This window comes from Terrapene carolina, unplaced genomic scaffold (genome assembly GCF_002925995.2).
Source record: "Terrapene carolina triunguis isolate 2854851 unplaced genomic scaffold, T_m_triunguis-2.0 Scaffold236, whole genome shotgun sequence".
Classification (NCBI taxonomy): domain Eukaryota; kingdom Metazoa; phylum Chordata; order Testudines; family Emydidae; genus Terrapene; species Terrapene triunguis.
Genome location: NW_020664587.1, coordinates 15,321,819 through 15,343,322, shown reverse-complemented (window position 1 = coordinate 15,343,322; position 21,504 = coordinate 15,321,819). Strand labels below are relative to the sequence as shown.

Genomic DNA, 21,504 nt, shown 5'->3' with positions numbered 1-21,504 from the left:
ATAAAGATGGGTTTCACTGTCATGCAGGTACATAAAAACAACACAGTATGAAAAATTAATTGTCCTACCATTTGGAAGTATTGTAGGTTCCCAGATTTTCAATAGTTTTGTAAGTTCAATCATAAACCTGGAATAGGGCTCGGTAAATATGTTATCTATTCTACCATTCTCAAACAGGTACTACAAGAGAAAAGAAAGGAAGAGATACAATTCATAGTTACATAGAAGAGTGCTGACAGGTTACAGGGTGTCAGATTTATTTTGGTTCTCTCCTACAGTATTTCTCTTTGCCTTCCTTTACAATTATGCTCAAAATGAATGTGCATTTCCAAATGTGTTATGCTCCAAAGCATTTTACTGGCATCCCAGGTATGATAAACAGAGGGGCAGTGGCCTCTCTTATTAAATGGGAGATGCAGGCGAGAATTATTATTAATGCACAGATCTAGACCAGTGTTCTGAAAATTCACCATCCGTGAACACAACAAAATACATCCCCAAATATGGCTCTGTCTATAGATGCTGGCGTAATCATTTTAGCATCTTTCTAATAACTGGGCTTAAATATGTTAATACAACGTCTCTTGCCAACACAGACAGCATCTTATATAAGCCATACAACCACAGACTTATTATGATGTCACAGGCAGGCTTGTTCTCAGTAATCGGGGTGGGGGGTAGGGGAAAGTTCAATCTTCATCATGAATGTATTGTCCTTTAATGGCTAATGGACTAGGATACAAACATTCTACTCCAGTCTGGAAAAAGAGTTCGCTTGAAAAGAAAATGCAATGCTAAGACATTTCTGATCTTCCTGAATGCTGGTCACAGGCAAACCAAATTTATAGCTCTTCTTCCATTCTGTCAAGCATGTCTGGTGAAAAAAGTTAAGGTGACAAATCAACAACCAACCAAATGAGGTTTAATGCCCGGGAAAGCATTTGATCCCTAATCTCTGAATGGCTACTGGAGACAGTGAACAAATATGCTACCTAAGGAAAAACTGGTCCCCCCCTGAACTGAGTCACTTTGTGTTTTAAAGAGCTAGTTATAAGGTTCTGGGGTTTATCATCGTTTCAGCTTACAGTAAGCAAGCAGGGCACAATAACTAGTTACATTTTTTGTTCCTATTGGTTAATTCTAATTTTATTGTTCTCGTGATATTATTTCTGTAAGTGGTATCTCTGTGATAACTGTCTAGCAATGGCAGTCCAAGACTTTTTTTCAGATATGCTAGCATGTTAAGGAAGGGTGTTCCTTAACCACTCATGATAGGGCCTGCCCTTGCTGCCAAACAGGTTTTAGAGGTATGTGTGAGGGTTTAAGAATAAGCCAAGTGGCCCTCATCTCCAAAATAAATTCCCAACAGCTACCAATTACTACAGACACTACATTAAAAAACATCTAATTTACACTTGGCAATGCAGTAGTTCAGTGAGTTACCTGCTGAATTCCAAGGCACAAGTATAAGATGCTGTCGGGATCATATTTTTCACCGTTTGGTCTCCGCACCTCTTGGATAAACTGGCACAAGCCAAAACTCAGCTCAGCAAAAGTGCATGAGAGAATATCCTCCTTGAGTTTCACAGGCCGAACTGTGGGGAATAGAAGCACAGGAGACGTAAGACTCCATTCTGCAGGTCAGTCCTTCTGTACTTCCTGGTCCCGTACATCACATGAGCAGAGTTGTTACAACATCCATCTCCAACACACAACTCAACTCACACCTAAAATAACAGTTCATCACTTTCCCATTTGTTAGTTAACAATTATGAAGCAGTTATTGTTTTCTGAATATTTACTAACAACCTTAACTGCCACCATATGTAACCAATATAAATCTTAACTGAGCAATAAGAAAGTGGGTACTTAAAACTAAGCAAGACTGTACAGTAGTGTGATCACTGAACCCAAGGAATAGTGACTTATACTTTAGGCTGGGTGTGTAGGTTTCATAAATCAATTTCATTTCTATAGCTGGATTCAGGGGAATATTGAATGGGAGAATGATCTTGAGCATTTCCTAGTAGCTCCGGAAATGAGTTGGGTGCAATATGTTTGACTCATTTACTTAAAGAGAGGAAGGAATTAAAAGTTTAAAGAGCCAGGATATGGAGAGTGGGAAGAAGAGCAAACATAAGAGTTGGTTCCAGAATAAATGGTCAGAGAACTCTTGCACTGGGCTTGCTCCCTCCATCCCATAGGCAAGTTGCTTCTGCAGACTAGACAGAAAGCCTTTGTGGGGTAAGTTTGGGCATGGAGGCGGCTCCTCGGTGTATGCAGGAAGATGAGTGAAGTTCCCTCACCCGCAAAAAATAGGAGAGACAAAAAAACTTAATGGATTGCATTTCTGTGGGGACCTACAACCAGCTGTTCTCATATAACAAAAAAATTCCAAAAGGAGCACAGGGGAAGCGTTCTCTTCCTAATCAGAAGATTTTTCCACTTTCTTATATAAACCCCTCACCTTCTGTTTCAGAAAAATTTTAAAAAAAGTTTATTTCCCCAAAAGTATTTTAAAAATCTATGAGTTTCTTCACTTCCCTGCAACCAAACCACTGGACAACTCCCGACTATTATTTCTAAATTAAGGGCCAAATTTTCAGTTGGCCTCTGAAAGCATGCCCATAAAACCCTTGGTGTATTCCTAGGTCAGACTAGGGACGAGGGAAAGGGAAGCAATGACGTTTGACTCAGACTCTGCCAGAATTACTGGATGCTTCTGTTAAAAATCATCACCAGTGAAAACGTTAACATGGTTGACATTTCAGCCATCATTATTAGGCTCCAGAGCCAACATACCAATGGTAGGAAAGGAATGGTTCATGCTTTTCGGAGCTAGTTTCAGGTTGGCTGTAACATGGCATTGGGATGCATTTGGAAGATTTTCTATGTAACTGTGAGGGCAAGAAATGAAGGGTCCGATTCTCTACTTCATCATTCACTATAAAACCAGTGAAGAGTTATGAAATTGGCATATGAATGCTTAAATTCTGGAGAAACAGATGGGGACAACACAAAGGTCAGTACAGGGTCCTACCCTATGCTAGCTCAATCAGAACCCCGCACTTTATAAACACACCTGTGCTTCAAATCAAGTACAAATGTGCATAAAATTAACACTTACAGGGACATGAATGACTAATATTTATACTGTTCAACTTCCAAATTTCAGTCTGAGTCCTGCTTCAACAGGTGACATAGATTAAAAGCAACAGACAGACAAGATACTTAAAAAAATATATATATATCAATAGCCATGAAACTTGAGACCTGTTTCCTAAAATCCTTACTCCACTCACAGGGACATGGGCCTCAGTACCAATGGCATGCCTCCAAACTCCATCTTGAAAGCTACATCACAACAGCTGCCCTCCAAGTAGCAGGTTTTGCTTCAATAGAAACAAGTTTACCTCCAAATTTTAGTTCCCCTTGGTCTTCCTGTGCATTCTTCCATTGGACCCAATTCCTCCAGGCATTTACCCCATACATGTACTTCAGAGTCATCCCGGAAACAGAGCAGCCTGGATAGGAACCCTGCATAAGATTCCGAGGCTCCACAGAAACTATGGACTTCTTCCTCCCCTGCAGGAAATCCAAAAAAGCTCATAACACAGTGTCCAATTCTGGACCCCTTTTAACCTGATCTCACAGGAAAAGTGCATTACACTTTGACCAGCTACTAGACGCTTACACTCCTGTTATAACACAGTGTCAGAGGACTTCACAAAGAGTGGAGAAATATTAACCTCGTTTTAAAGAAGGGACAACTAAGGCACAGGGAGGTTCTGCACACACAGCTAGTCAATGACAGAGACAAAACAAAGAACACAGGTCTCCTTGCCTAGTCCCCTGCCCTAATCACTGGACAACAATGCCACAGCCCATGATTAAAATACATAAACGAGTAAAACTTGATAGTTTTCTCTGCATTATTATACAACTAAAACTATAGGCTCCGAAGGAGTTGCTTTTAAATGCTACACACTCTTTAAATGCTACCCCATAAAAAGAACCCTGATTCCCCCTAGCAAAAATACCTAATTTTATAGAATAAACATAAAATGTAGATAAAATATTTCCAATCCTGATCTTTGTTTCCTTATTCTGATGTTTGTTCAAACTCAAGAGATGTAAATATGCACGTAAGATTAGCACCTTAGATACATGGAGTTTTTAATAAGATGGAAGGATGCTTTCCTTACCCGTCTTTTTGGCTGTGGGAAGCCATCTCTATGTCTCCGCCTTGCTCGCGAACGTGAGTGGAGACCCAGTCCTTTATTGAGCGGGTCAAATGAGTCTAAAGTCAAAACAACATCAGCACAAGTTAAATTAATTATATGATTTAACGGGGCCATCTAGAAATGAGAGTTTGAGTCATTACTAAGTATCTTAAAATTAGAGATGCCACATCTGGATATTCCTATTGCATTACCACTGGATAATTAAGCAGTGGTATTAAGTTGTAAAAGCAGCTCTGTCGATGTCAGCTAGAAGGAAGCTCTGAGATGGAGGACTCCCATGTAAGGGACATGGAATTCTCAGGGTAGGGGGAAAAACCCCAACACACTGATGTGCTTCTGTACATAAACTGATACCCTTTGTACTCATGAAAGACTCCCACCAGGACAGAGAGGTGACAAATTCACAAGCAGTCAAGGAAGAGTAACCACTATTCTCTATCAAATCATCTAAACTATGTTTTTTAAAGCATAAACAAACGTGCTCTATCTTATTGGGATCAAGTATCTCTATTAGAGAAGATGTATTTCAGCTTTAACAAAATGCATTTGCCCTTTGTGGGCAAATTAACTTCTTGCAATACAGATACTGGAAGGATAGTTTCTAGCAAATCATGTATATATTTTTTTAATACGTGACAGTGTGTTTTTCTACATGTTACACAAACCTGAGGGAAAGTCTGCCTCCAGGTCCTGCTCCACGTCCCCTTTGGAGAACTGCCTCAGCTCGGGGTCTGGATCCTGCATGGCATTTGATCGTAAGGCATAGTGATTCAGCTCATCCTCCCAGCTGTGTGGAGTTGACACTGCTTCCGATTCTAGATCTCCACTGTAAGTGCTGCCTTGATCTGTAACGAAGAGGACCCATATACAAAATGCACCAAAAGGAAAAAGAGATGTACAGTAGGACCAAAGTCCTATAAATGAAATACCAACCTTTCTCAAATATCTTAGGGTCCAGGAACAGCTCATGCTCAGATGTTTGAGATCCTTAAGAAAAAAAACAACAACTAGAATTCGTATGGACATGAAGTATTTTACTTATTTAAAACAGTAGCTGAAATGCAGAATTTCTTAGCTCATACAATTGATCCAAAAGGTCAGGAGACTAACCGGTCAATCTTGGGCTAAGAATAGTGGACTGTGTTTAAAGTATTCAAGAAGGCATCCTGGCTTTAAGAGAGAGGTAACCAAAATCCCTTATGGAGTAAGACCATTTTCACTACATTTGCCCTTGGGAAAATAGAACAGCAGCTTGCTGATGGGGCAAAAGGAAGGCTTATCACAGCATGATGCAGGGGCATCTGGTCCAATGCAGGGAAAGCTGACATTTACCTACCTTTCACAGGAATGCTTCCTTTAGTATCCTTTTTTAAATGATCACATACCTCCATGAGAGTGCGTTTTTTCCTTCTCTTCATCTTCTGCAATCATTTCTGCCATTTGAAGGAGATCAGCCTCAAATGGATTTGTGGGAATCTTCTCCTTGATATCCTGAATAGTCTCTATGATCTTATCGGCATTGTCCAGAGTAGTTGGGATAAGCATGGGAACTGGTACCTAAACACACGCAGGAAAGTTTAGATTTCTGAGTTTGACTTGTTTTGTCGCACATGAAGTAGTTTTTTGCGTACCAAATGCATTAAAGAGGATCCAGCTATTTTTCTTCCTCTGGCACTTAGTCTGTGTTGCCCCTTTAGTCTATCTGCAGATTGGACAACTTGCTGTATCTCTGCAATAACCTGAACGATTCCTTTTACCACCACCCCTTTCCCCTGCTGCCCAGCTTTATGACCCTGCATAATGACCAAAATATATCAAGCAGAAGAAGACCGGATGGGATTCCCTCCAAACCCCATAACTGACCAGAGATTTGAGTGCCAGAAGAACTCAATGTCTGAATACATTGTCTTTGTGGCACTTCCAGCCTCTGAAAACTTTAGGACCTACAGACCAGGATCTGAATCTGCACCTGAGATTCTCACATTGGATTAGCCTATGCTAACTCTTTTCCTAAAAGGATGTTTACAGTACTTTCCTTGCTAGAGGTTCTGAAAGCTCCCTGGGAGAGTAGTAGAAATGCTACATAACCAGATATTTGGTTATAGATAAGAGAGACTCAGGCTGAAGATTTTAGGAAATCTCTCTCTAATTCAAATCTTTTGATGATGAAGTTGGAACCCCTGGGTTATAATTTAAGGCACAGCAGCAGAGGAGCTTTTTGAGGATGGGTATTAAATTTTAAGTGACCTCTAAGGCAATGTGACATGACTGTAGCTCTTGCAACCATCTTTTCCCCCTGAATACTGCCTACTGGGACATGTTTAGACAGAGTAAGAACAAAATATAACCCTCACGGTTCTTTGTTCTAGTGAAACCAATCTTTAAACTGCAGGCCACTGAACATAACCATGAGTTGTCAGATGAGCTGAAGGATAACTTACAGGTACTGGGACCCCAAGTGGAACTGGCGTATACTGGGTGAAGAGGTGAAGGGGCACTGGCACAAACACTGGTACAGGAACAGGCACCACAAGGATTTGGGGTCGAACTTCATCTTCCTCTGTCATGTTAAAAAAAATAAAAGTGGTTTGGTTCCCAGAGGCAAGGGAGCGTCTGACAACTCAGTAATATCTTGGAGTGGTCCATGAAGAATTATTATTACTAATTCCATTAACAGTGACTTCTGCTTGTATCTCCCCATGCACAACCTGGTACGTTCATCCCAGTGACTGACACGTCTACATAGCTGTGCGCACACCTCCTGCCCCTAACTCTTAACAGAGGATTACATGCCAGGTAATAAGACAGATTTACCTGAAACAGGACAGGATTCCTGTCAAGACAGATAAATGTATGTATCATAGAAAGTCAAGAGCTATGACTTAGACCACTCTTCACTGGACTAGCTCCCACCCCCTTTGTATGGCAAGGGCTAAATCCTGGTCGCAAAGGGTCAAATGGGAGTTTTACAATTGATTTCACTTGAAATGGAATGTAGCCTTAAAATGTTTAGGCCAATTATTCAAAGAGGGTGCCAAATTTGTGCCTGTGACTGCATCAATAAAAGCCAGCATTTTATTTAAAAATTGCACCTACACATGTCAAATGGATTATTCCATATCTAACTATTTAATTCACCCACACTGGATTTAAGTTTGACACTCCACTCTTTTTATGGACTAATTCTAGCAAATCCCCTGCATCTTCCCTGGAAGTGACATTTAACTTTAGTGCTGTTATTAGAAACTGCTAGGTATACAATTCAGATGTAAACAATATTGTGACCATATACATGAACAATGAGGGAGAAAGAGGTATTTCATACACCGTTCTGTATATCAGAAGAAGGATGATTGCAATGAATACTAGACTGTGTGATCTTGTCTTGTACTCAAATTGGGAGCCAAAAACTCCTTAATTCTAATCCTAGAGCAACACAAGCTCCCTCTGTAGCCTTGAGCATGTCACTTGACCTCCCTGCTTCACTTTCCATATCTATAACCTGATGATAGCACCCTTGTGAAAGTTTGAGCTGATTCCAAGATGCATTCCACATGCAGTTTTCATGGACTTCAAGAAATGCAGACAGAGATTGTCTTATATAGTTATAACACAAAATGATGCTTAAAAGCACTACGCAATCAAGCAAAACCCTTTTATTTTAATATTAAAAATCCTTGTCACACACTATGTTACTCATTCACCTGCAATACAGGCCTTTTTTTAAAAAAGGAAGACAATCTGACACATACCTGTCTGGCATTCCTTATTCTGGGTATGAGGTTTGCAAGATGTGGCCTTGGTCTGGGTGATTGGCTTGCACAATAATGCTTTGTTTTTTAAAAGCCTTGGAGGTTGTGATGGTGGTAGTTTCAGGGCGTCTGTCTGAGTACTAGCCTGGTTTTAAATACAGAAAAGAAAGTATGGTAAGTTCAGTACATTTGGCTATGGTATTTTGTTACAATATGAGATGCAAGCCTCCTGCAATATAATACAGATGTAATTTAAAAAATGGAGAATTTGGTATGCAACATGCTTTACTGTTAGTGTGGTAACCACAAAAAAAAAATTGCAAAAATGGTATCTTAGGGTAGGTCTACACTTGCCCGGTAGTCCGGCAGCTGGCGATCGAACTTCTGGGTTCGACTTATCGCGTCTTGTCTGGACGCGATAAGTCGAACCCGGAAGTGCTCGCCGTCGACTGCGGTACTCCTGCTTGGTGAGAGGAGTACCGCGGAGTCGACGGGGGAGCCTGCCTGCCGTGTGTGGACCGAGGTAAGTTCGAACTAAGGTACTTCGAACTTCAGCTACGTTATTCACGTAGCTGAAGTTGCGTACCTTAGTTCGATTTGGGGGGTTAGTGTAGACCTGGCCTTATTTGCGCCTCGTGTGTCTTCACATCTCTCTCTTATTTCTGTCAGTGAAGCAAAGGATGTTTTTGTTTATTACTGTCAACACTGCTGAGAATAAACCCGCAAGAGTGTCTGGTTTTAGATAACAAATAATGTTGGCTAAGTTCTGATTTTGAAACCTTAACTGTTTAACAAATATCTAAGACCCAGAAAGAACATAGCTTAGTTTTCAGATGCCATGTGGGGAATGCAATTAGAAATATCCCATCAACTAGGCAAACTGCTGTGAAGTCATTAAAAGGGAAAAAATATTAAAGTAGAACAAACAAGCCCGTCAATTTTAGGATCACTTTTTTGACTGTAAGCAGACTGATTAGTTTTGCTTCTAGTTTCCTGCACACTGTGCTGAATCTCTCTCTCTGTCATCATCTATTCCAACAGCATGATCAGATTACAGTAGAGACTCCACTAGGGGGGAACATATATTTGCATTAATGGGCATACTGTAGTTTAGAACATCAAATCAGCAGTTTACCAGTGTACACCAGAAGAAAGACTTCTCTATGCAGTAAAAATTCTAGCTATCTATGAAGATATTAGCAAGTTTGACTGAGATTCAAAATACATCCCTGTCAGAAAAAAATCAGTTCAAATAACCGCTGTAACACTACATATGGAACAGAGATATTTGATGTTTGGATAATATCTCTAACAAATCAGTGTGTCTGAGCAAAGCAGGGGGAGGGAGAGGGGGGGCAGGAGGAAGTTTAAAGATTCTTTTGCAAAAACTTACATCTCCAATGATCTTTGCTGTCACAGTAGGAACTGCACCTGTTAATTAGAACAACATAAACTTAATTTCTGTATTGCTTAACAGCAAGGCCCGCATCCTACAGAGGTCAAGTATTAATCTCCATTGGGCCCAATTCTCTGTTGAATTTAATTAACATTGTAGTTATTTACACTTGTGCAAAGTGAATGTGACAACCTCGCCATTCTAATTTGGCAGCATTTTACATTCGCTCTGCAGTGGTGTAAATGAAGGCACAAAGTACAGGGCAATGAAGAACTGGGCCTGTTATCTTCAATGGGAGCAGGACCTAATGCTGCCTATCAGACCTATGAACAACCAAAATACAAGCTCAAGAAAAAAATATGTAAAGACTTTGAAACTGCATATTGAGAAATTCTACCTTGTAAGACGTTGTTGGAGTTAACCGTGGGCTGGGCAGCAGGGGCACTTGCTAGGGATACCACGTTTGCTATAACCGGAGTTGAATCCTTCCTTAGAGAAGGAGGGCCTGATGAAGAAGTTGGTGTCATGGAAAGGTTTGCTGTTTAGAATGAACAGAAGAAATCTAGTGTAAGCATTAATATTACTGATAACAGGGCGTATTCATAGTTGTCTAACATATTATGCAAGATCCACCCTCCACTCCAATACATACACTCTTATAGTTAAAAGCTTGTGTAAGTATCAACTGCAGGTTTTTAATTCAGATTAAAAAAATCTGTTTCTTTAAATTCCATATGCAAACCATGCTACCCAGACAGTGGGACATCTCAGAAGTTGATCACAGCATGAAAGGTCCTATTTGTATTATTATGTTTTATTACATAAGTACCATGGGGGCAACTGAGAACGGGACCCCACTGTTCTAGGCACTGTACAAACAGTAGTATAAGAGACAGTCCATGCCCCAAAATCCTTATAACCTAAATAACTCAGGTGAATTGTAACACTGCCCTACGAGACTCTTCACTGTCAAAGGCTGGTTTAAGTCCTTGACATTCATAATCCCCATGTTTACCATATTTCACCAAAGGTACTGTTCCCAGCAGTCTCTGGTACTACCCCGGACACATGGGGCCAGATTGTCAGAAGTGTTGCACACCTGTAGCACATCTGTTTCAGATGAAGTTGCAGGTAACCTGAACTTCTGAAAATCAGGGCCATGGTACCTATCACTATCCTTTCTACTTAAAACACACTAACTGACAAACTTCACACTAGACCAGGCGTGTCAAATGTTTTAGTAACGGCGTGAGAGTATAAATTAAATTACTGAGTTACATATTACCCTCAATCCACAGCAAAAGTCCCACTTCTATCAATAGGAGATTTGCACAAGGATCAAGGGTAGAATATGGCCTAGAAGCATACAATACACTATTATTATTTATTATCTGGTGAGTAACTTAGTGTTGCAGTCACTATCATTCACTGGCAGAATACGCCCCTCTTTAGGACCACTACTATTTCTCCCCTTTGTTTCTCTTCCTCTTCCTGTCTTCCTCCCCTCTAACACTTCATTCCCTACAGCAACTCACAGTTCCTATTCCTTTGGGACGAATTGTCACCATCCTTCCCATTCCATCTCTTCAAATAATCAGTGAGGAATAGCTACAGCTTACATCAAGCTTAATACTAATATTGTAAGAGTCAACACCTAACGAAACTGGAGCTCAGAGTCATTGTTTCAAAATGTCTGCACATTTGGGAAGACAACTCAGCACTGGTTAAACTGAGTTCCCATTTGAAAGTTTGTCTTCACAATCATGAAGTTTACAAATGTGTATTTTTTAATGAATACTTAGATTCTGCCAAATATGATGCTGCCATGTGGGCTGCTTGAAGAAAACCAGGTGCCTGACATCTCTGCAACAGATATTGCTCTAATCAAATGTGCTTTTGCAAACAGTGACACTCAAAAGTAATTTTTAATTTGTCTCGTTTTCTCTACATTGAGCATTTGTGTCTACTTAACACGTAGAGAAATCTTGTTTCTCCACTACAGAGGATTAAAGTCACAAGAAGCAGAAGAGCCCTAGATGAGTGTTTCTCAACCTGGGTGGGGAGGGATCACAAGTACAAGGCCGGCATTAGGGAGTGGGAAGCAGGGCAACTGCCCGGGGCTTCACTCCACAGGGGGGCCCGTGAAGCTAAGTTATATGCTTCAGCCCCGGGCAACAGGGCTCGGGCTTTGGCTTAGTAGAGGGGGTCACAATTTTTTATTTATTTTTTGTAAAAGACCAAAGGAGGTTGAAGGATAAAAAGGTTAAGAAACACGGCCCTGTATCATAGAAGCATCCGAAGAAGTGAGGGGTTTACCCACGAAAGCTTTATGCCCAAATAAATCTGTTAGTCTTTAAGGTGCCACCAGACTCCTTGTTGTTTTTGTAGGTTTAGAAGGGACTGTTAGGGTCATCTAGTTTAACCCCCTGCCAAGATGCGGGATATACCTGAGTCCATCCAATGGCTATTCTCTCAGTAGGGGATGTGTGTGTACATTATATGATTTATGAAAAGGTCCACTGAACTGAGTTTTCCCCGAAATGGTCATACTGCATTATCCAAAGCAATTGTTCTGTTCGTATGTTCTAATTCACATCCTATTTTACCTGTGTTGTTCTGAGGTGGGGGTTCAGACACAGTTTGCTGATTACAGAACATCAAAATACAAAGCAGGTTGCAAAAATGTTTGATCTCCCCTTGCCATTTCATAGACTCACTGAGTTTACCTTGTCTTTTACAACCATCACACTTTGCCATCTAAAAAAAAACAGCACGGGGAAAAAAATTAAAAACACTCAAATACCAGGATAACAATGAATGCATATAAGTGAGCCCCTTCCCACCTACCTCCAAAAAAAGCTTTCAGCTTATATGCTGGTACTTTTAGAATAGCTGCAACATTTATTGGCGCTGCCACAAAACAGCCTAAAGAATGAGAGCATTAGATTGTGTTCTCCTGTAAGGTTCCTTTATATGTAGAAACTGGTGTTCACAACAACTTGTGGGGGGTGGGAAGGACATTCAAAGGCACAAAGGGAACCTGGGCATCCAATTCCCCTTTCTGCCTTTGGGAGCAGCCCAGGAGCAGCACCAAAGCCAATAAACAGGATTTTATAATTATAGAGGCACAGGGTGGTGAGCTGAGTGTGCCCCAGAGTGGGACAGAGAACAAGCAGGGCTGAAGACCCAAATAACCTGACTAATTCTGACAGCAAATGCAAAACACCAAAGAGTGAAGACTTCTTTTTCATTCAGCTCCCACAGATATGCAAGATCTTTAAAGGAAGCAGAGGTCCACTGCAGACAGTTTCACGCAGCTCTTGGGCTTCAGAAGTTCTTTTGTTATGGCATTTACATCTCAGAAAGTGATGCATGAAAGCTACTTACCTGATAAAACAAAACCGTAAATTTAGACATGCATTCTTCTGAGCAGAACTCCTCCATCTTTCCCCCAAAGTGATTCTGGACCAGTTTGGGGGAAGCCTGTAAACAGTAACTGCACATTTTACAGTGGTTTCCCCAGCGTTTAGCCAAGTCGTGTTTATAGAGCAGTTTACAACCTAAGACATCAAAGGAAGAACAAAAAAAATGAATATCAAATTAAGGTGTTTGTTTAGTTCTTGCTGTTAATTGTGACTTTACGATAATTTATTAAAATTGATCATGAAAGTGTAAAGTATGGACAAAGACCTAGTTAAGTTAACAGATGAGATTTCTCATTTTATTGCTCTAATTTTACGGCAGGATGCTTTCTGATAGGATTTACCTGACACACAGGCCTGCCTTTTCTTACCTTCACTACAGAATGGCTTGTCTATTCCTGAGAATCGCACGGTCTCCTTGATAATCTTCTCAATTTTGCAGTATGCACACATTGCCATTACACTACTTCTCTTCTTGTATTCATCACAGCAGGTCTTCCCACAAAACTGAAACATTTTACCCTGTAATTACATGAGACTAATTCAATTATGCCAAATCTTGTTTTCCCCCCAAAACCAGTATTTTTAAATAGTTTAAAAAACAAAACAAAAAAACATGTAAGAGATTTCTAGTGCTGGTGAAAATCACCATTTGATAATGCTGGAGAATAAAGTCCGCAGAACAGGTGCAGCACAAGGAGGGAGTGGAAAGGTTCCTATAGATGCACCTACCAATGTGCTTCACTCCTGACCAAAGGGATCATCTCTAGAGGCAAGAAGGAACGCTGCCTACATAGTCATTTAATCCTTTGCCTTTCTTCTGAGGCAATCAAAAAGGAAGCAAATCAATGCCAATTCTGATGGTGGTATTGCTGTACCGAACCTACTACCCAAATCGCAGGATAGCTGGCCATAGCAAGACACCAAAGGACTATTGCCAGATTGCCCCACATTATGGTTTTGTGTCTCTTTCTGATTCAGAAAGATCTGCATGCAAAGCTCTAATCTTTATTACCTTGTAGTCAAGCAGCTCAGGTTTGGTTGCAAACAGTCGGTTACAGTGCTGACACTTGAGTTTCACAACAGTGCGGGCGAAAGTGACTTGCTGGGACTGAGCAGCCAGTCTCTGGAGACCAGCTGCAGCTGAGCTGCTCATGGAGCTGGGGGAGACAGTCGAGGTAGTGCCACCTGATGCGGATACCGTTGCCCCCGAGGGAATGCTTACAATGACTTGACCCTGCGACAGGGGCACCACAGAGGAGTTCATTCCTGCAGGCTTGTTGAACAGGTTCTGTTGGAAAGCAATTAGGAAGGTGTATTTTACAACAGGAAACCCATCTCTTGGCGATTATAGCACTAGTCTGCCATTCTATTAATGGAACTTTGAAAGAAAGTCTAGACATGATACCTGAAAAGCTACAACGCAGCTGTAACTGCAGAAATTGCGAATACTCCCATCTGACATAGCCAGGTGATACTGAGGGATTGCTGAAGTTTTACAGCTGTTACACTGAACTTGGACACCTGATGGAAAAACAAAGAAAAAAGAAAACCCAGTGAATAAAGCCACACAAAAGCATTGCAAATGGCTTTATACTGTGTGTACAAAAAACACCAAGGACTCTGAATGACCAAGTTAGATATAGCTAAGAAAGAATATGACCAATGTCCTATAGAAAAAGAAGCAGCAGCCAGAGTAGATTGAGCACTTTATGATAGGTTGACATGAGCACTGCAATGGTGGTACATAGGTGCCTGCATAGTACTTTATAGTTAGTTAATGCTCACAGTATTGTTGGCAGGTCAGTAAGCATTTGCCCATTTTACAAGAGAAGCATCTGAGGGATGGACGCTAAAGCCAAAGGGGGAATGAGTGTCAATCTGGAATATTAAAATGCAAAAGTTCTGGGGCCCACACCTGTCATTTGTGACATGTAAAACTCCCAACCCGTTCAAAACAAAAAATAAAAATACAAAAGCTGCTGTTTAAACAATAATACATTTGAAGGGCTTGGCAGAAACGTGATCACCTATGTACAAGATACAGGAAGCAGAGAACTAGAGTGATTAAAGTCCGCCCAGTGCTTTTGACTATATGAAAAGCTATAATTTTTTAAAATTAAAATTGTAGTACTGGAATACAGTGTACACAGAACGTGATAGAATGTATGTTCCTTGATAAAATCCCACGGTTAACTGGCTGAGAAAGAACTTGGCCTGCAAAGAACTGGAGTGTTTTACAAACAAAGGCCAACAAACAAACCATGCACTGGTTATCACCTCAGAACCATCATTTATGCACAATTTCTGTAGGCATGCCCATGACAAAACAGTGCACCAGACTAGTGCACCCTGCCACTCACACCACACCTGTCTGTTTCATGCTTGTGAAGAGGAAGTACATTAAGATTTACAGGTATCTTCCTGCTCTCTGAAGTCATAGGAAATTCTGCACAGGTTGTTATTCTAGCAGACAGGGAACAGGATGTGCATTAGATACCAACACAGCAGATAGATCCACTTTTAGGGTTATCAGCATTCAAAGCATGCAAGTAAGTTTACACCCAAGTGCACAAAAAGAAAAAGAAGGAGTAAATGAAAAGTTGATAAAACTTTAGCTTCTTATTCTTTTTTCTGGCAAAATAAGATAATATTTAAACTGGAAGCACTGCAAAGTTAATAGTTGTATATACAACAGGAAAAAAAACATAGCTCTTATTTCAGCCTATTATTCAAATTATTTTTTAAGCTTTGTTTTCAAGATGAACTAAGTTTGATCTAAACTAGATGGAACTATGGATGTAAAATAAAACAAACAAACAAAAAATCCCAAAGGAATAAAGTTACCTGCAGATGTAACCATTTTAACTCTGTAGGCTGACAAGCAGTTAACAGAGCAAAAGAGTTCAGTCTTTCCTAAATTATTTGTGCTCTCTATCATCTCAGCTGAAGATCTCAAAGACTTGCACAGTGCACAGGGTGTAATTTTTGCTGATTTCTGTGGAAAGAATAAAATAAGTCACTCATTTGCAGGTTTGATGCAAATTTTAAGCTCCAAATTAACCACTAGCACATAAAATGTACATAAAATATGAGAGCCAGTGTATGTGATGTTTGATTTCTTATGAAGTTATTGCAGTGTTTATTACTTACAATATATTTCTTCACTGTAACCTTATGCTCCCTCATGTTTGTTTGTACTCCTTGTTTTATATCTAGGTTGTAAGCCCCTCTTTTTATGTGTTTAAATAGTACCTAGCATAATAGTTCTGGGGCCTCTAGCCACTGCTGCAGCACAAACAATTCCACGCATCTAGTAGCTTTTGTTGGAGTGTCTCAAATATTTTGCTAACATTAACTTTCAACACACCAGTGAGGTAGGTACACACTATTGCCATTTTTGCAGATGGAAAGATGAAGGCACAGACAGGTGAAGTTACTTGCCTAGGGACACAGAGTCAGTGGCAGGGCTGAGACTAGAGTTAACTACCAGCTCCTATCCTTAAAAATGCATTTTGTTCTGTAATCAAGTAATATCAGAATTTTGTGGAAGGACACAAGGGAAAGATAGACTATATACAATTTAAGGATTTAAAATATCACAGACAAGCAGTTGGTTAGAACTGGTTTATCAGTTGCGATAAGTATTATTTAAACAAACAAAAAAAAAGTTAAAGGGATCAGAAAGGGCAGTGAATCAAGCAGGGTTGGGAAGAGAGGAAATAAAGCCTCTCAACTCATTGTCATATGAAAATATTTGTGATACATGTTCGTAACTCATTTATGCAGTACAACTGGGTTTCCTCCAATGATATACAACATAAAACTTAAGTTTGAAATTATTCTTTCCTAGATTTCTACTGCATAAAGACACATTTTTCTCCCTTTTCCCATTTAAGACCTGTTCCTTGCTCTTTCATCCAGGTTTAGGCTACAATTTTCAGCAATGATCATTGTTTTTGAAGGTACATTTTTGCATCTGCACATCAATTAACTGCAGATACAAATGCCACCATTTAATCAGCCAAGTACCTGATTTGCAGGCAGAGTCAAGTATCTTGACATCTTAATGGTGATACCTGAATGGACAATGCAAAAATGGAGGTTACATTTAAAATATCAGGGCCTTAGTATTTATCTTCTATACAATGCTACAAATTTACAGGGTACCATATTGTGGTAGGTAGGTTTCAAACAGGTAACTGGTCCCTACACTTAAGGACTTACAACCTGAAGACAACAAAACAAGGGGCATAGCCATTAGAGCTTGAATGTTCAACAGAGGGTTTTCTTAGAGACGGGCTTGAGATATAGTTTGGATGTCAATTTGAATTTCTCCAAAGTTGGTGGTGTCTGGATAAGACTTTGGTTCAGGTCTATTTCTAGTTTATCAGAGGTGGAGTCAGAGGAAGCTTAGCATATGCTGGTAGCCATTCTAGGCATACAAGGTGGCATGAAAAAAAGGTATGGAGACAAAGTGACATGTTTGAGCAGAGCTTGAGAAATTAAAGGGCAGAGAGGTATTCAGGACAGAGTTAATGAGAACTGAAGCCTTCTATGAATAAACCAGGTCTATTCCTTAAATGGTCTATTCTAAAGTCCACACTTACCAATTAAAGTAACTTCTCAATCAATGGGACACATGAAGTTTTATAAGTATCAAAGTACCTGTTTGTACCCGGTAACACATGTTGAACTGCAGAACTTCTTTGACTGTCCTTCTATTTGAAGAACATGGCATTGGCCAGAGCCACTGTAACAGTAGCCCCCACAGTTCTCACAGCAGTTCATAGTCAAGTTATTAGCAGAACGGAACTTGGAGAAGCAGGCATCACTGCAGAGTTTGTGTACAACATTCTGATAATTCACTTCATGTCTAATCTAAAAGAATAAAAAGTAAAATAGTTGGTGTCCGAGACATTAAACTGTTCTGATCTGCAGGAAATTCAAACTAGAAAGTAGAAGTTACATATAAATTACCACTGCATTCTTCTGGCACATGCTGCACTTGGTTGAAATGCTGTTAGTATGAATAGTAACAACAGGTTTCCTTTTCAATTCATATGTAGAAAGACATGACTGGCTGCAGAAATCCTTGCTGGAGTTTGTATTGTCAAACTGTGCAGTGATCACATCCTTTGGATTTAGGATCTCTCTATTTAAATTAAAAACAAAAACAAACAAAAAAACCCATCAGCTTGATACACCCATGGCCCTTGGCAGACCAAACACATTATCTGGAATAGTAATAGTGCAGTAATAAGAGAGCATGACAGTGTCTCACTCCCGTGGGCTTTATTTCAATACAGTAGCCTTCCTCAACTATAAACCCAGCAGAATACACTGAGACAAACTTCTTTGTTTAAAAATCTTACTCTCAAGGTGGGTTGTGTTTTTGCGACTGCTTTACTCATTAACTTAGACAATCTGGTTTGCTTAGATGTCACTAAGTAACTTGGTTTTTAAATGCAGTATGGAAAATAAGGTGATGTAGACTGTGCAAGAGAAACATTTGTCAAAAACTTCAGAAAGCAGGATACATAAATTCAATTCAGAAGAGTGTTCCTTTAACAAGGAAAATACTCATCAGAGGGGAAAAACAACAACAAAATACACCTCCTGATCACTGTGAAGCCCATCCCAAGATGCTTTGACAGTGCTGTTCAAATCCTTCTTTTTCACCTCTTGTGCTGCTCTATTTGATTCTTAACTGCTGAATTTGACAGAGACGAGTTAGTTTTTCGTCTTATTTCCTGCCCTGTCTGCCCTCTTAATTACTGCAATTCTTTAGGCTAAAATGCTTTAAAATTCTTAAAGAGCAAATCTTCTATGCCAATGCTCTTGATGGAAGCCTTCTGACAGTAAAATCAAGTTTAAAATAACACTGCACTTATAGCAGATGAGAACTACTTTTCTGAACACAAATGTGAACAGCAGACAACTGAACATTGTCGTATGGATTTTTCACAGTGATGCATTTAAACAAACCAAAATAACAAATTACAGTTTTATATTTAAGCTCAGCTGACCCTGTAAATCTGAAGGTAACAAATCTGTTGTTGAGGGAGTCACAGTGATATATAAACAAAGCAGAATTCACTTTGCAAAGTGACTTTCATAACTAAAAATACCACATATGAATAATATATTAATTAGATATTGATGAAAGCTTGAACAGCTACACCCAAAATTTCTCTTGGTTTAGTTTGGAGATAAGGACACAAAAGAAGATATGGTTTATAGGAATTAGAACTGCTTCTGCAGCAGTAGACAACAAATGCTGGCTCAATGCTACTTTCATATTCAGAACAGGTTTTTCAAATTATGCCTATAAAGGGCAACGTTTCTTTTTCCATACTTGACAGAAGTTGCGAGCATCTGATTTAGGTCCTGATATCCCCCTAAACCAGAAACTTATTTCATGCTCAATAATTTCATCTCTTCAGCTCAGCAAGGGTTAGATATTATATAATGAAGTGCCACCAGCGTGCTCTCAGGTGGCTTCTTTGGTCAAAAACTTAATGGACAAAACCTAACCTTGCAAAGTGGAGAGACTACTTCTATTGCTAAGTTTGATAAATAGCTTAGAGAGCTAGAATTTGTAGGGAATCTCATGAAATACAATCTATCAATTACATTCAACTACTAAAACTTGATTTTACTTCATTGACTTTAGTAATTTAATTGTTTTAAGTTGAAGAGCATCTGTTAAATGTATTCTCAAAATATATTTAAAACTTAAAGAAGAGTAAGTCTAATTTTATATATGATTATTTTAAGAATGGGGGAAGGGGACCAAGTACCTTTTGAGAGGCAAACTTTTATTTCCTGTTGATTTTAACTGGAAAAAAAGAAGGTGTGCATATCAGGGTAAGCGTTTTAAAAATATATATGTAGTTGCATACAACAGCCCATTTGCAGTGACGGAAAACCAAGTTCACACTACCATTTGCAAACAGCTAAATCAGCAGAGGCAGAGAATGAAATGTATTTCTGAAAGAAAAGACTGGTGGTAAAAGTGGGTACTGGGGGGGAGGAAGAGATGTAAAATAGCGATCCCTAACAAGCTAACTTTTCTTCACAAACAAAGCCTTTGATTATTCATCTGAATGTTAGTTATTACTAGAACTAGCTAGAACACTGCTTTACTTTGAGCAGCTTGAGCACGTCTTCTTTGTAGAAGCTGGTGGACGAGAAGCTGGAACAGTGTATCCAGTGAGGCACAGTGTGGAGCAGAAGAGCTGAGTAGAGCCTTTCCTCTGGTACGCCGTTTGTCCCTTCTGGAGGATTTTTTTACAGCCAGAACAGGAAACCCGAATGGCTGTGGTTGGAACTGAAGGCAGCATTTTACTCATGCCAGAGGATGCCACAGCAGGCTGGAAACCTGATGTCAACTGTGGAGCTAGAAAAACAAGAGGAAATATATGTTAACAGCCAATACGTGCTGGGTGAAATTCATGCTGTGCAGAAGGCCAGCCTCTGCATTTGAGGGACTAACTGGGACTTCAGTAATGCACAAGCTTTGTCCATACATACATATATATGCACCTTGTGCTGGCCTTCTGCACAGGAACAAATTCCACCCATTGTTATAACTAAATACATACTTTTACATCCCTTTCAGATTTAATTCTCTCTTGGGTTCTGAAATACAAGCATTTGTAGGTCTACAACTGAAGAGTGTCTAGAAGCTGAACCAGACTTCATTTCTGCTGCAGTTAGATAGCAAATGAAAAGCATGCTAACCCATGGGGTCATTTTTTGAAGTTGAAACATGTGGAAGATTTAATTAAATTTGGTTGGTCTTGTTCCTTACCAAGAGGACTGCCACTGACTGAAAATACAGCACTGATCTTCAGCTCCCCTTCCTGAGTTTTTGGCTGCTGGCCATACTCCTGAACAAAGGAAAAAGGAGACCAAATAAACAAACCTAACTAAAAGTGACATTAAAACCAATGAAATGACATCAATTCCTTCATAATGTGCTACTGAATACAAGGTCCAAGAAACCAAAAAATGAGAACTCTTCATAAACTTCTATGTCAAAAATCAAGGGCCACTGCATTCACAAAGCTCACATTGGTGTATGCAAATTGTGTAGTGGTGTGTGGAGATTTCATAGCACAAATTATATGTTCCCTTCCTTGGTTATATTTTCAAGACACTTTGATAGCCAAGCCTTAAAACATCTCCATGCTTCTCCCCAAATAATTAGCAGTTATTAGAGAGCTTTTCATCTACAAAGCACGTTGCAACTTATTGTTCTTGACCTTGCCTTGTAAAATAGAGGCAAGTATAATACTTAATCTCTGTTTTCTCATATGTAAATTGAGGGACTTCCTCATGTCCATAAAGGGAGTAGGTGTCAGAACTAGAATGAGGCGTTCCTGTCTTCTATTCAAACCATGCTCCCCTCCTTGCTCTCTCCAGACATTTAAACTAAACAGAGGCCACCACCCAGAAGCAAGGCACATTCTATATGCAGATTCTAAAGTTTAAAAAAATAGTTTCATGGAACTATATAAATGTTTAAACAATGTTCAAAACAAACAATACATTCAATGTTTTAACAACAACAACAACAACAACGAGGAGTCCGGTGGCACCTCAAAGACTAACCAATTTATTTGGCCATAAGCTTTCGTGGGTTAAAAAAACCACTTCTTCAGATGCATGGAGTGAAAATTACA

At 39.7% G+C, this 21,504-nt stretch overlaps 1 protein-coding gene across 3 annotated transcripts in view; it reads right to left on the bottom strand.

The window, feature by feature from the left end:
* Positions 1-21,504, bottom strand: part of ZMYM4 (zinc finger MYM-type containing 4) — a 53,857-nt gene that overhangs the window by 7,993 nt on the left and 24,360 nt on the right. For all 3 annotated transcript variants that reach the window (XM_026657053.2, XM_026657054.1, XM_026657055.2), the window contains exons 6-26: positions 20,631-20,709; positions 19,964-20,216; positions 17,795-17,969; positions 17,483-17,695; positions 15,662-15,812; positions 14,223-14,338; positions 13,830-14,105; positions 13,186-13,336; positions 12,780-12,952; positions 11,999-12,149; positions 9,790-9,930; positions 9,390-9,427; positions 7,997-8,141; positions 6,686-6,804; positions 5,630-5,801; positions 5,178-5,231; positions 4,910-5,089; positions 4,206-4,300; positions 3,414-3,585; positions 1,444-1,595; positions 69-180 (exon numbers count right to left, since the gene is read on the bottom strand). In XM_026657053.2, the coding sequence (XP_026512838.1) occupies positions 69-180; positions 1,444-1,595; positions 3,414-3,585; positions 4,206-4,300; positions 4,910-5,089; positions 5,178-5,231; positions 5,630-5,801; positions 6,686-6,804; positions 7,997-8,141; positions 9,390-9,427; positions 9,790-9,930; positions 11,999-12,149; positions 12,780-12,952; positions 13,186-13,336; positions 13,830-14,105; positions 14,223-14,338; positions 15,662-15,812; positions 17,483-17,695; positions 17,795-17,969; positions 19,964-20,216; positions 20,631-20,709 (3,118 nt within the window). The remainder of the gene's footprint in view (positions 1-68; positions 181-1,443; positions 1,596-3,413; positions 3,586-4,205; positions 4,301-4,909; positions 5,090-5,177; positions 5,232-5,629; positions 5,802-6,685; positions 6,805-7,996; positions 8,142-9,389; positions 9,428-9,789; positions 9,931-11,998; positions 12,150-12,779; positions 12,953-13,185; positions 13,337-13,829; positions 14,106-14,222; positions 14,339-15,661; positions 15,813-17,482; positions 17,696-17,794; positions 17,970-19,963; positions 20,217-20,630; positions 20,710-21,504) is intronic.